Source organism: Microcaecilia unicolor, chromosome 8 (genome assembly GCF_901765095.1).
Source record: "Microcaecilia unicolor chromosome 8, aMicUni1.1, whole genome shotgun sequence".
NCBI classification, from domain to species: domain Eukaryota; kingdom Metazoa; phylum Chordata; class Amphibia; order Gymnophiona; family Siphonopidae; genus Microcaecilia; species Microcaecilia unicolor.
The window spans coordinates 33,449,485-33,463,734 of NC_044038.1; the positions used below are offsets into that span (position 1 = coordinate 33,449,485).

A 14,250-nucleotide genomic window follows, 5' to 3' on the forward strand; every position below is an offset into this window, starting at 1 on the left:
AATAATGTTTAGTGACGGGATCTGTGCCCAATTTTGGATGCGAGGATTTACACTAACTGAAACCTGGTATAAATCCTCGTGCCTAAATTGAGTGTGGATCTGCCATACTCTGTAACACTGTGCGCAAATTCTAGGAAAGCCCCTGACCCGCCCATGCCCTTCCCATGGCCACACCCCCTTTTTGGATCCACACGTATAAATTTACATGTGCATCTTTATAGAATACCAACTACAAAGATGGAAGCGTAAATTCTAATTATTGCCGATTAGCACCAATAATTGATTGCTGGTACCCAATTATCGGCACTAACTGGCTTGTTCAATTAAACTGTGTGCACAAATTTGGCGCACATCCAAATATATGCACACAATTTTCAGTGCCATATATAGAATTAGGGGGTAAGTGTATTATCTCTGCATTAACTGTTTGGGCAGATGCTGAACACACCCCCAACAGTTAACACGGGTTCTATATGTTAATTTTAGATGTTAACACACTTTAATAAAAGGGTTCTTGTTTTGAATCGAGCTACCTAGTGGCTAAATACCTCAACTAAACAACAGACTTCATGTAAGCTGGCTACATATGTCACAGAACAAATTACCTGGGTAAAGCCACTAAAAAGCATAACAAGAAATTCCTCTATACCTGGAGAGGAGGCATCATCAACACAGACATTAAAATAACAAGACCCAACACGCCAAGTCGTTTTAATTGCAAAGAGGCAAAAGTTTCTATTAAAACCAAAGTATCAACCCCAAGTGATCTTGCCAGAGGATAAACCAGGCATGGTAAGCAATGGTTAAACTGCAAATACCACTGGTCCAGTCTCAAATAGTGAGGAGTACATAAGTAGTGCCATACTGGGAAAGACCAAAGGTCCATCGAGCCCAGCATCCTGTTTCCAACAGTGGCCAATCTAGGTCACAAATACCTGGAAAGATCCCAAAAGTAAGTATCACATGAGTTTTAAAAATGACTAAAACTCTTCCTCCCCTTTGTAACCTGTAGCGACATATACTCATAGTTATACCCTGCAAGACACATCTGATCTAAAATCAACACCTTTGATTTAGTCAGCAGGATTCAGTAATTCATAGTGAGATCAATATTTGGCTGTTTGAAACAACTAACTTAGTTGCTTTCAAATCATACATATATTCAGCGATGCAATCCATTTAGGTAGTACCACTGAATAACCATGTATAACTTAAAATGTTTGAGTTAGCTGTTCAAAGTTATACTTTCTATTTGTGCAGACCTCCTCGATGTATTATTTATGTATTTAGCAGATTATCATCACCCCTGAACACTCCAAATTCTGCCCTCTTTTCAGATGCATAATTTTGGCCATACAATGATTTATATCTTCTCTCCCTGCAGGGAGGCTGGGTTTGAGAATTGCTTTAGTGCAGGGTGTGGTGTGATTCTGGTGCCAGGCAGTGAGTTTAGCCTTCCTGAAAAGCGCTATACTGACAGCACTAAAAATCAAAGCTGACTTTTATCCAGCATGGACACAGCAGTACAAGCCTCCACTTCACTACCCTGTCAATGGATGTCAACTCAAATCGAAAAGAAACATCCCTACAAATGAAAGAGAAGTTGAATTTCAGTCCACATCCAGTTCTTGACTTCTAGAAGGGATGGCCAGTGTCAATAATAATGGTGATTTCAGTGGTTACGGGCACTTGTCTCCTGGGAACAGCCGTGAAACCATCAAGTCATTTTCCAGAGGCTACAACACAATTTGAAATGGTACTGACTGACTTGCATTTAAACCACAGATGTAGAGATTAAACAGGACTAGTTCAAGTACTAATCCTGCTGCAATATGTTTGGTAAAATTACAGTGTTATGCTGCAATCAAACTGAAACAGCTGACCAAGCAAACAAGAGCAATAAACAGTTTGTGTTAATAATAAACAACCTGCTTCCTTTTTGACACTTCCATTTCACAAGATAGAAGAGGGTAAGCTGTATTCCATTAATAAATAGAGTTTTCAGATGGCCAAATGAAATTGAAATCCAATCACATTATAATATTACAGGACAACCCCTGTCTATTCTGCTTGCTTATTTACAACTTGTTTCCTATGCTTTTGGCAAAATTCTTTAACAAATAATCCCCTAATGCTGCTCATTCTGTCCAATGAATTAATCAATAAAAATATATAAAGCATGTTTATTCAAAGTTAATATAACATAGTCTCATCCAATTACAGTTATTGTACGTTTACTTTGCATCTGCATTTTCTACAATGAATATATTTATGTGGCTGACAGAAAGAAGAACAAGGAATGTACTCCGAACAGGAAGGCACAGTAGTTAATAATTTAACCTAGGATTATTTGTGAAATGATTCTTTCCAGGCTTTACCTTTGTCTATTTATTTATTTTCATATTCTGCCTTTCCAACCAAAGTTGATCAATGCAACTTGTTAACACTTGATTACACTGACAGTAACTAAATTAGTCTCACTGTGAAAACTATGCCCTCCTTTAGTGGTCTGTAAGGAAAACCACTGGTCAGTTGGTGTATGTCTGTTATCTGCTCCACTTACACATATCATCAACAATATCCAATACTATAACAAATATCAGATCTACAACCAAGCATTATTTATAATTCTGGAGAAACATTTTAAGCCTCTTCTATGAGGCATATATCCTTATTTGATATTTAGGCATTGATATTGTTTTGCAATTATATTTTGTCCGATCTTAGTAATCAGCAGAGGCAGGCGTTCAAAAAGATTATAATGAACGTGTCTATCTGTTGCAAATGAAAATCATTTCAACACCTTGGACCTGCTGCATCGATTTAAACCTGCGAGTTTGAAATATAGGCTTAATACATTCTATCACATGCTGCTGAGAATACTTTAGATCGCATGCAGTCAGAACAACAGAAACACGGGTGCTGGGACACAAAGCGGTGGCAGGGGAAGGGTGGGATGAGGCAGGCTGCCGGGATGGAAACAGGTTCTAGTGGCAATTGTGAGGGCAAAAGGAGCCAGTCCAAGTGCTGATCGTGATCCCCTCAAGAATCGTCGCCCGGTTCTTATTGAAACTGTACTACAAACAACTAGTAGAGGTACATTAAAGATCAGCTATTCTCCTCACGCTGCTATCCAGCCCAGTAAGAGTTCAATTTTTCTCCCACTCAAGCTCCCTCACAAAACAAGAACAACTGTCTGGTCCTTGCAGGGCTTTTTTTTAGGGGGTACTGAGCACCAGCACCTTTTCCATTGTCTGCTAAAATTGACCCATGGAACCCAAGTTTTAATGATAGAGCTCAGCTCTACACACCAATTCTGTCTTGTCATAGATGCTGTGACTGGTTACAGGGGGTCTGGCTATTATGGGGTGGGTCCCTCAGTGATCACCCCACTCCTGAAGGGTGGCCTAGCATTTGAGTACCAGCACCTTTTTTTGCTAGAAAAAAATACACTGGGTCCTTGTATAGTAATGACTGACGCTTCAAGCTCAGCAGCCGCGCTGCGATCTGGGTATTGTCCGCGCGCAGCCTCCCTCCCACCCACCCCCGTGCCGTCAATGCAATCCACACACACAGCAACAGCACTTACTTCTGCCCAGCCCTGCCGCCTTCCACTCCGTGTCCTCCACCGCCCCGTAGTTTTTGGCCGCTTTTTCTGTCTCCATGCTGGTGGAGAGGGATTGCTTTAGCTCCATGGCGCTCTCGGCTCCTGACCAGACTGGGGGAGCCATTCACTCCATCCCCCGCGCACCTTTCTCGGCTCAGCCTCAGCTGCTCAGCGCCAAGGCAGAAGAAGGAGCGGGACACGTGACGTCACCGCATCCTTCCCAGCTGGTACCCGAGACGACGACGGATGCTGTGCGCGTGCGCAGTGGGGCAACTAGCGAGACGGCAAACGAGAGGGAGAGATAGACCGATGCTATGTTTAAGCGCCTGCTTTTTACCAGTCTTTGTTATGCTGCACTCCCGACTTTGAGGGCCCTTGTTGATTGGACCAGAGATTGCCATCAATTAAAGCGTTATATCTTCAAGACAGAGGTGGGCTAGCCTTGGAAGCCTGGAGCATGGTGCTTGCAGCTGCCTCCTTGCCCTCACAGCCGATAAGCCAGAACTTAACAAAGAGGCATAATAAGAGCCAACTTTTCAAACTGATCGAGTACCTAAAAATTAGAAAATAATACACCCCAACCTCAAGCACTTTTTATTGTTAACCACTTAGCTGTTGTTATGATATGTGGTATATCAAAAAAATGAATCTTGAGCCTTGAATATAAGTAGATATCTAAGTCAAAGGGAGATAAGATTGCAAAGAGTGTCAGAGAACTGAACGCTGAGGCAAGGAGCTTACACCGTTTCCTCAAATCCCACTTTGATTTTTTGGAGGGAAGGGTGTGCTGAACCCTTTAAGGATGTTGGAATATAACAGTGAAAAGGAATCACATAAGTGGGACGGACTTTTGTTTTGAGGAACCTGCAGATTTTGCTATAATTTTGATTCTCCTGTTTGAGAAAATGAAAGGTGCTGGAGACAAGTGCAGAGCTGAAACCCAGAAAGCTGATAAGGAAGAATTGGTTTCTAGGATCAGTTAATAAAAGGTTCTTCCTTGTGAACGTTCAAGCATTCCACTCCATTTCTGCTCTATCATCCTGTCTTAGCAAAATCATCCATTTTCAGGAGCTTTAGCAGAGCATTTCACAAATATTTAGTTTTTATTCATTTGATATAGTCTTTCAAAAAAAGATTTAACAATTAAAACTGTAAGGAGAGAAAGCGGTCAGCCAGAGAAACAGAACAGAGCCCAAAAGCAGGGTAAAAGTAGAGGAAATGCAATGTTGGAGAAAAACAGGTCAAGAGAGGGGGAAAAGGGGGACTTGTCTAATGTGTCCATACAGTCTTTGCAAAATTAATATAGTTCAAAGGATTGCCTAAAAAAACTGAGACCTGGTATCTGTGCAAAAAGAGTGAACTGGAAGGAGCAGGGAAGACTGGGAAAGAGGATAAGGGAACAAAGGAAACATTTAGGACTGAAGCCATGGAGGGGGGAGGAGGGAAGAAATTAAGAGGCGATATGCTCTGGTGGGAATTAAAAAAAAAAAAAAGCAAAGGGGATGGAATGCAGAGGAGAGCAAAGTAGAAGCAAGCTATGGATAGCTGAGGAGGATGGAAACGCGGGAAGATGGGATGTAGAACAAATGGTGTAGGCCACCTTGGGTGAATTTCTTCAGAAAGGCAGTAAATAAATCCTAATAAATACCACTCTGGAGAGCAGGGAAAGATGGATAGAGATGGAAAACGAGGAGTGTAACCTGCACAGAGTGGCTGCTGGAAGAAGGAAGAGAAAGATGGATACATATAGAGAGACACTTAGAGGCAATTAAAAGGACTGAATAAAATAAAGACGGGAAAATTCATGAAGCTTGAAAAGAACTGAGGTGACTGATTTAAAACTGAGCTATTGTATAAACTAAAAAAATAATAATAAAAAATACAAGAAATGACAAAGAACAAACCAAACAACAGACACAGAAAAAGGTTGGATCACCCCTGGAACCCGATATTTAAAAAGGGTTCCAGGGGTGATCCGGGAAATTACAGACCAGTAAGCTTGACATCAGTACTAGGCAAAACAGTGGAAACTATTATAAAGGATAAAATTATGGAACAAACAAACATTCAATTCAGGTCTTATATCTCTTAAATCTCTCGTTGTCCCCCTTCTCCTCCACTGCTAACTCCAGACTTCGCTCCTTTTCTATCACGGCACCTTATGCCTGGAATAGACTTCCTGGACATATACATCTAGCTCCATCTCTACCTGTTTTCAAATCTATGCTGAAAACCCACCTTTTCACTGCTGCTTTTTAGCTCCTAGCCACTACTCAATTGCCCTCCCCTTGTCCCTTCCTTCCTTCTCACCCATTACTTCCCTCACCCGTAACTGTCTTGTCTGTATTATTTAGATTGTAAGCTCTTTTGAGCAGGGACTGTCTCTTTGTATCAGGTGTTCAGCGCTGCGTGCATCTGGTAGCGCTATACAAATGCTAATAATAATTATTATATACTGCTAACATCTCCTAGTCTGGTTCAGTGCGATTTACATCATAGGTGGAGTATGATAGGTACAGTATTAAGACATTGTGTAATATTTTAAGCATGGTATAGGTTGAGTCAATGTTATAGGTAAGACTTAGGTTGGGTACAATCTTATTAGTTTTGGTCAGCTTATTGTTGGTACTATCTTGTTAACTTGGTGCAATATACGGATCGCTGAAGGGTATGGGGTGGGGTGTTGAGATTTGTGATTCTGAAGTCCGTCAGAGGCTTGGAGAGTCATATTGATTATGTAATAGACTTTGGAAAGAAGGTTTTTATACTGTTCCAGAAACTGAGGTAGTTAGTTTCTGTTCTGATGCTTTGAGGGAGTGAGTTCCATAAGGAGATCCCAGCTCTGGTTTAACTTTCAACGATTTTTATTGATGACAAAGAAATATTATGAACATTCACTATGGAATAAACAGAATATCCAGAAACAAATACACATCAAGTAGAAACAAAAGACAACAACTGTCATCAATCAATTCCCAAGTAAACTCCCCCAACACCCAATTCCCACCCAACTTTTTTTTCCTCTCAAAATGTAAAATAGATCGACATGAGATATATCCATGAAGTTGAACTACTTAAGATTAAGAATCCAAACCAGGTACATTTCTAGGATTGTCTCCCTCTGTCCTTACGCCTAATAATCAAACCCAAGAAGAAGGCTAATACAGCGGTATTCAGTAATGTGATCAGGGCCACCGTCCTATAGATCCCCCCTCCCTAACCCTAAGTACTTAAACTCCCAGTTCTTCTAGCCCAACCCCCCCCCCCCCACTCCCTGTGTGCAGCACCTGACCACCATCCACCTTAGCTGCCCTCAGCGTCCCAGTGAAAACCTATTTAAGACCTGGTTTCGCACCATTAGGGAGATCTAGTTCAGATAGGCCTCCCATACCGCAAGGAACCTCTGTTGCCCCGGCTCTGGTTTAATGGGGCAGAGTCAGCATGGTTTCAGCCAAGGGAAGTCTTACCTCACCAATCTGCTCCATTTCTTTGAAGGCGTGAATACACATGTGGATAAAGGTGAGCCAGTTGATGTAGTGTATTTAGCTTTCATGAATTTAGTCCAATACAAAAGGCATCATCTTATTTTCTTTTCTTTGTTTTGTTTCTATTTATTATCTGGATTATAGCCAATTAGCAAGAGTGGTAAGTTTCTCATTAATGGTTAGGACTTCCCATGGGTGCAAGGGGTCCAGACTGGCACTATCAGCAGGGCTGAACCAACCATTAGACTTGATGAGGTAGCTGTCTAGGGCAGTGGCTTCTGGGGTTGCTGCAGAGAGTGGCTGCAGTCAAAACAAAACAACAGATCCTGTCCAGCCACACAAACTCAAAGAACCATCAGTGCATGCTTTTACCTGCAGAAAGAGGGGGCAGTTTTGAACTAGTCCATTTGGGTAAATGACTTTTGGAAATCATCCTTATTTGTATGTCTGATATATATACCCCCCCCCCCCCCCACACACACACACACACACACGTTTGTATAATGAAAAGTATGATGTATTGAGGGTGGGGGAAATTAGGGGCCTGAAACTTGAACTGAGAAGCATAAAGCTGAAGGTTTGCCTAGGGCAGGGGTGGGCAACCTCATTCTTCAAAGGCAGCAACCCAGTCAAGTTTTCAGGGTTTACCCAATGAATATGTATGAGATCTATTTGAATTTAATGGAGGCAGTGCATGCAAATAGATCTCATGCATATTAACTGGGAAAATCCTGAAAACCTGACTAGACTGCAGCCCTTGAGGACCAAGGTTGCACATTCCTGCCTAGGACACCCAATACACAAGCACCAGCCTTGACTATCATAGACAGGATGCTGGGCTCTATGGACCTTGGTCTGATTCAGCATGGCTTTTCTTGTGTTCTTATTTAAACAGAATAAATATACATAAAACAATTACTTTATTATGTGGCATCAAAAGTGCAAGTGAATTAAACCTATGCTATGCAAGCTTGACATCTAGGTTGCAGTACATCCTGCATCACTGGTTCCCAGTTTAACACAGCAACACAGTAAATGATGGCAGATGAAGATCTGTATGGTCTATCAAGTCAGCCCAACAAGGCGGCCAGAGTCACACCTGCCACTCTGTACAGATTATGGTCACTCATGCATTACAGACTGGTAGGCAATTTGCCATCATGTCAACCACTTATAGGCAGTTAAATGTGATGCAGTCTTGGGACAATATGGTGGTTATTTTATTCTTGTCTGAAACTGTCTGAAAACTGGCAGACATCCATATTCCATGGATGTCCAAATTCCAATTTTACAAAGGTACGATATGAACATCTAACTCTGCAGTATGTCTATATGGAAAGGGGGTATGATTTGAATGTCTTTAGGGTGGAACTAGGGAGGGCCCAAAATATGGATGTCCAACTCTGATCACAGAAGGGGAAGGGATGTCCATGTCTACAAAGATTGACTTTGTTTTTTAGACCTGGTAATTGTCATGTCCAGGTTACAGAAAGGTGCTCCGATTTAGCAGCTATTCACTGGAGGGATTAAGGTATGACACTTTCATCCCCCAGTGGTTGCTATTCTCCTCCCTCTCCCCTGCTTGTGAAACCAGCAAGGCAGACTCTATGACAGCTTCAGGTATTTTGGCCATTCTTAACAGAGCAGCAGGCAGATCTGAGGAGTAGCCTAATGGTTAGTGCAGTGGACTGTGAACCAAGAGACCCAGGTTCAAATTCCACTTCAGCTTATTTTTTTGTTTTTAATTTTAGACCCTTCAGGGAGAGAAAAATACCTTCTGTACCTGAATATATAAGACACCTGCAAGCCTGAAGGCTATTGAAGAGTCGGTATTTTTCTGTTCTTGGAAGTCTCACAATGTGAACAAATAAAAACCACAAACACCTGAAGTGGGATTTGAACCTAGGTCTCTTGATTCACAATCCACTGCTTTAACTATTAGCCTAACCTTCTGTTCTGCATGGATGTCTTTATGGACATTTGATAAGATGGACATTCCTATGCTGCCACACAAACATCCATGTCCCTTGTTAACCCCTCCCCCCTTCATAATTTGGACTTTTCAGTTTGTAAAATGGATGGATATTCATGCTGGATGTTTCCAGCACAGGGACATCCATCGCACATGATTTTGGAAGAGGCTGTATCCTGTTCTAAAATACATGCAAGATGGATGTCTATATTCTGAGTAGGACATCCTTTCTAATATGTCCTTCTATGTGTCATAACCAAAAGTATTACTAACACTATTTAACTTGCTGTTATTTATTTATTTATTGCATTTGTATCCCACATTTTCCCACCTTTTTGCAGGCTCAATGTGGCTTACAATACATCCTGAATTGTGGAAATTTGTAGGAAAGTATACATTTAGTATTGCAAAAGAATCTTGGGTAGCGTGATAATAAAACATGATCATATTATAACATAATAGAGTAGGATAGTTCTGGTGACATGTGGAAGAGTTCACGTGTTGATCATTGTGGTATGTTTTGTCAAAGAGGTGGGTCTTCAGTAGTTTGCGGAACTTAGTCAGTTCATAGATTGTTTTTAAGTTGCGTGGTAAAGCGTTCCAGAATTGTGTGCTCAAGTAGGAAAAGGTTGACGCATGTATTAGTTTGTATTTCAGACCTTTGCAGTTGGGGAAGTGAAGATTAAGGAATGTGCGGGATGATTTTTTTAGCATTCCTGGGTGGTAGGTCTATCAGATCTGTCATGTAGGCTGGGGCGTCACCGTGGATGATTTTGTGAACTAGAGTGCATATTTTGAACGTGATGCGTCCTTTGAGTGGGAGCCAATGTAGCTTTTCTCATAAGGGCTTAGCACTTTCATATTTTGTTTACCGATTATGAGTCTAGCTGCAGTATTCTGGCCTGTCTGAAGTTTCTTATTTGCTCCTTGCAGCCAGCGTAGATTGCATTACAGTAGTCTAGATGACTGAGTACCATTGACTGAACCAGGTTGCGAAAGACGGTCCTTGGGAAGTAAGGTCTTACTCTTTTTAATTTCCACATTGAGTAGAACATCTTTTTGGTTGTGTTTTTTGCGTGACTCTCAAGTGTTAGGTGTTGGTCAATAGTAACTCCAAGAATTTTTAGGTTTTCCGAAATTGGGAGGTTGTTTTGGTGTGTTAATGGTAGTGAATTTGTTCATGTTGTGTTGAGAGGTGAGTATTAGGTATTGGGTTTTTTCTGCATTGAGTTTCAACTGAAATGCATCCGCCCATGAATGCATGATGTGTAGACTTTGGTTGATGTCATTTGAAATTTCGTTTAGATCTTGTTTGAAGGGGATGTAGACCGTTACGTCGTCTGCATATATGTATGGGTTAAGGTTCTGATTTGATAGTAGTTTGGCCAACGGTATCATCATTAAGTTGAATAAGGTCGGTGAAAGGAGGGATCCCTGTGGAACTCCACATTCAGGTGTCCATGTGGCTGATGTGATTGAGTTAGATATCACTTGATATGAGCGTGTGGTTAGGAACCCCTTGAACCAGTTGAGAACGTTACCTCCTATTCCGAAGTACTCAAGGATATGTAGAATTCCATGATCGACCATGTCGAAGGCACTAGACATGTCAAATTGCAGAAGTAGTATGTTATTGCCAGTTGCTATCATTTATTTGAATTTAGTCATGAGAGTTACTAGTACTGTTTCAGTACTGTGGTTAGATCGGAATCCTGACTGGGAGTCGTGTAGTATTGAGAATTTGTTTAAATAGTTTGTGAGTTGTTTGGTCACCATCCCTTCCGTTAGTTTGGTTATTAATGGGATGGATGCTACTAGCCTATAGTTGGTTAGTTCGCTAGCACTTTTCTTTGCGTCTTTGGGTATGGAGGTGAGTAGGATGTTTCCTTTCTCCTTCGGGAAGAGTCCATTTTGTAGCATAAAGTTCAAGTGGTTCGTTAGGTCTGTTATGAATTGTTGAGCGGCAGTTGCCATAAGGTTGTTTGAACATATGTCTAATTTGCAATGAGATTTGGCAAATCTTTTGAGTGTTTGGGAGATGAGATCATCCGTTAGTATCTCGAAGTTGGTCCAGGTTCTGTCTGCTGGGTATACACCAGGGTCTGGATCTAGACAATCAAGGAGTATGTTGTATTCGATGGTACCGACAGGTATTTTTAGTCGTAATTGTACAATTTTCTCATTGAAGTATCTCGTGAGATTTTCTGCTCCTGGTGTATCTTCACTGTTGGTTGTGATTGGTGTGATGTCTAGTAGTTTGTTCACAAGTTGAAAGAGTTTATGTGTGTCCTTGTAGTTAGGTCCAATTTCAGATTATATCAAGATTAAGATGCAAAGCACCCTCACATAGCAGATGATAACAAAGTGATATACAATATCCAGACTTGCTCTTCAGCTATCTTTTACTATTAGCAGGACACAGGCCATAAGAAATCTATGCAGCATTGGCTTTAGTTCACAAACACATCTGTATCTATCTTTTGCCATTAGCAGGACAGACACCATAAAAACTCTAACTAGCACTGACCTTAGTTCTCAGATATTAGAACTACTAAACCTACCTCTGTGTAACAACATATACATTCTACCACTAAGAAGTAAACCCCAAACAAAAAAAGAATGTCTCCAGCCAACTATAGGAAAAGTACCTGGGTATAGTCCATTCCTATTCTACTCAGGGTGGACCCCTGGGCTGGGATGGTTGTAGTCCAGGGTAGAGACTACATGGGAGGTGGCAGGGACAGACTAGCCCAGTCCTGAAAGGCGAGAAGTGGAATACCTATTGTGAGAGAAAACTGTGGATATCTAATGTTGACCTGAATGCTGATCTATATACCTATTTGCATATTTGGACTTGCAAAAAGTTGGGACTATTTTAAAGTCCAGGAGAAGCTAAACTGGCTATGCAGCTCTCAGGGCAATGAGGGGGGGGGGGGGGGGAGAGAGATCTGAGACCCTCTGGACTTAGAGGGTGACCCAGAGGAGGGTTTTGGAGTTGGACACATTTCACCATGAGAAGAAAAGAGGCCTATTAAGAGGACCCAGAGATCAGAATGCTAGTTTACATTTTAACAAGTGGTGGATGGTGGGTTCAGCTTGTAGTTTAATAAATAGTAGTCTGGATTTTGGTTTATACTTTAGTAAGTAGTGTGTGGCGGTTTCAGCTCGCATTTCAGCAAGCAGTGCCCATTTCAGCAAGCAATGCCTTGTAGCTTCCGTTTGCTATTTGGCAGAAAACCCTGGGTCACAATCTGTTTAATCTTCGAGGCCATACCAGTCTGATTTTCAGGTAATTATCAATGAATATATGTGAGAAGTAGGTGCAGATACTAGTCCTATAAAAAATGGCACGCATATACATTGCAATCACAATACTATGAAAGTGCTAATATAAAGAGTCTATTTATACTACTGGGAAAGAGTAAAAGACCTCAGATGCTCAACTACTTTTATCAAGAAATAATATCTTGAAATTCAATGACTGACTCATCAAGGGTCTAAAAAAAACCTCCTATCATTTTTTAAACTTCAAAATTACTATGCTCTTTAAGCATTTTTTTGACATATCAATATTTATCTTACTTTCTTCTTGGTATCCTAAAATATATTGCTAAAATTCTTGACTGAAAGCTAGCAACTTAACTGTCTTGTAGGTCAATTAGTCCCACTCAACAGAGCACTGCTGTTTTGCAATAGCTTTTTCAAGAGCTTCACCTGCACCTCCGCCATAAAGTTCTTGCTCTTTGCCAGCAGTTCTCACTGCAATCATTCAGCCACTGAAAGTAACAAAAATGGCACCCACAGCTTTAAAAGACGCCGAAAGACATTGAACCACACTGGCCGAGTGGATCCTAGAGTCTGGGTTGGGAACCACAGCCTATCTTGAATCATGGTCAGTGTATTGCTTTTTCAGGAACATGCTGTGCAAGGTTAACCCCCCCCCCCCCCCAATAATCATTACCTTTTAGACCTTCTGAATAAAAGAGACAGAAATTTATGGTCCCATAGTAGTCTTAACAGTTTTCACTGCATATACTTGGGGGCTTATTGCTTTTTCCATGTGTGTTAAGTCAGAAATAAGTAACTCAATAGATCATTCAAACTATTTACAAGAAGTCTGCTTTTTTTTTCTTTCCTGCTGCATTAACAGCCTTCTGCTTATGTAAAAAGGTGGAAAAGCAGACAAATAGCTAAAAGCATTCTGCATGATATTCTTGGTATGTTAAAAACATTTAATTATACGTTTGACAGCTTGGGAAAATGTTTTCTTCAATTTGTTCTGCTGATTAGTTGGACACAATTGTAGCTCTAAAGGGTCTTTTTTAGCGTAAAGTACATTAAGTAGAAATGTTTTAGATGAGTTAGCAGTGTTGAAACACAGAAAAGGACTGGCAAAGAAGGCAGTGGAATGGTTTTCAGAATAATTAATAAATGACAAAAGAGCCTGTAGAAAGCTTGAAAGAAGTGTCAAAATGGAGATAAGAAGAAGTTATGGAGGACAGCTATAACTAAATACAAGCTAAAGATTCAGCAAGCAAAGCTATCATATTATTCAGAAAAAAAATGGACAGGATAAGCTGGATTTTAAAACAGTATACAAATTAACTCCAGAGCCCCAACTGCTGGCTGATTTTAGTCCCAAAGCTGAAGTGTTAGCAACATATTTCAGGACCAAAACTGAGAAAATTGGGGACTCTTAAGTATTACATTCTTCAGATGAGTTAGTTGAAGATAATTTGTTCCTCTTTTACTTAACCTTCTATTCAAACAGTCACCACATCTCAAAAAATATATAGTAGAGTTAGAAAAGGTACAGAGAAGGGCGATGAAAATGATAAAGGGGATGGGACGACTATGAGGAAAGGGTAAAGTGGCTAGGGCTCTTCAGCTTGGAGATAAGACGGCTATGGGGAGATATGATAGAGGTCTGTAAAATAATAAGTGGCGTGGAATGGGTAGACATGAATCACTTGTTTACTCTTTCAAAAAATATTAGGACTAAGGGGCATGCAATGAATCTACAAAGTAGTACATTTAAAACAAATTGGAGAAAATATTTCTTCACTCAACATGTAATTAAACTCTGGAATTCGTTGCCAGAGAATGTGGAAAAAGCAGTTGGCTTAGCGGGGTTTTAAAAGGTTTGGATTGCTTCCTAAAAGTCCATAGTCATTATTAAGATGGTC

The 14,250-nt window shown here is 40.7% G+C and overlaps 1 protein-coding gene across 1 annotated transcript in view; it reads right to left on the reverse strand.

The window, feature by feature from the left end:
- Positions 1–3,790, reverse strand: part of LOC115476268 (uncharacterized protein C16orf45 homolog) — a 97,407-nt gene extending 93,617 nt beyond the window's left edge. The window contains exon 1 of the mRNA XM_030212549.1: positions 3,590–3,790. Within this exon, the coding sequence (XP_030068409.1) occupies positions 3,590–3,731 (142 nt within the window). The 5' untranslated portion in view covers positions 3,732–3,790. The remainder of the gene's footprint in view (positions 1–3,589) is intronic.
- Between the last annotated feature and the right edge of the window lie 10,460 nt (positions 3,791–14,250).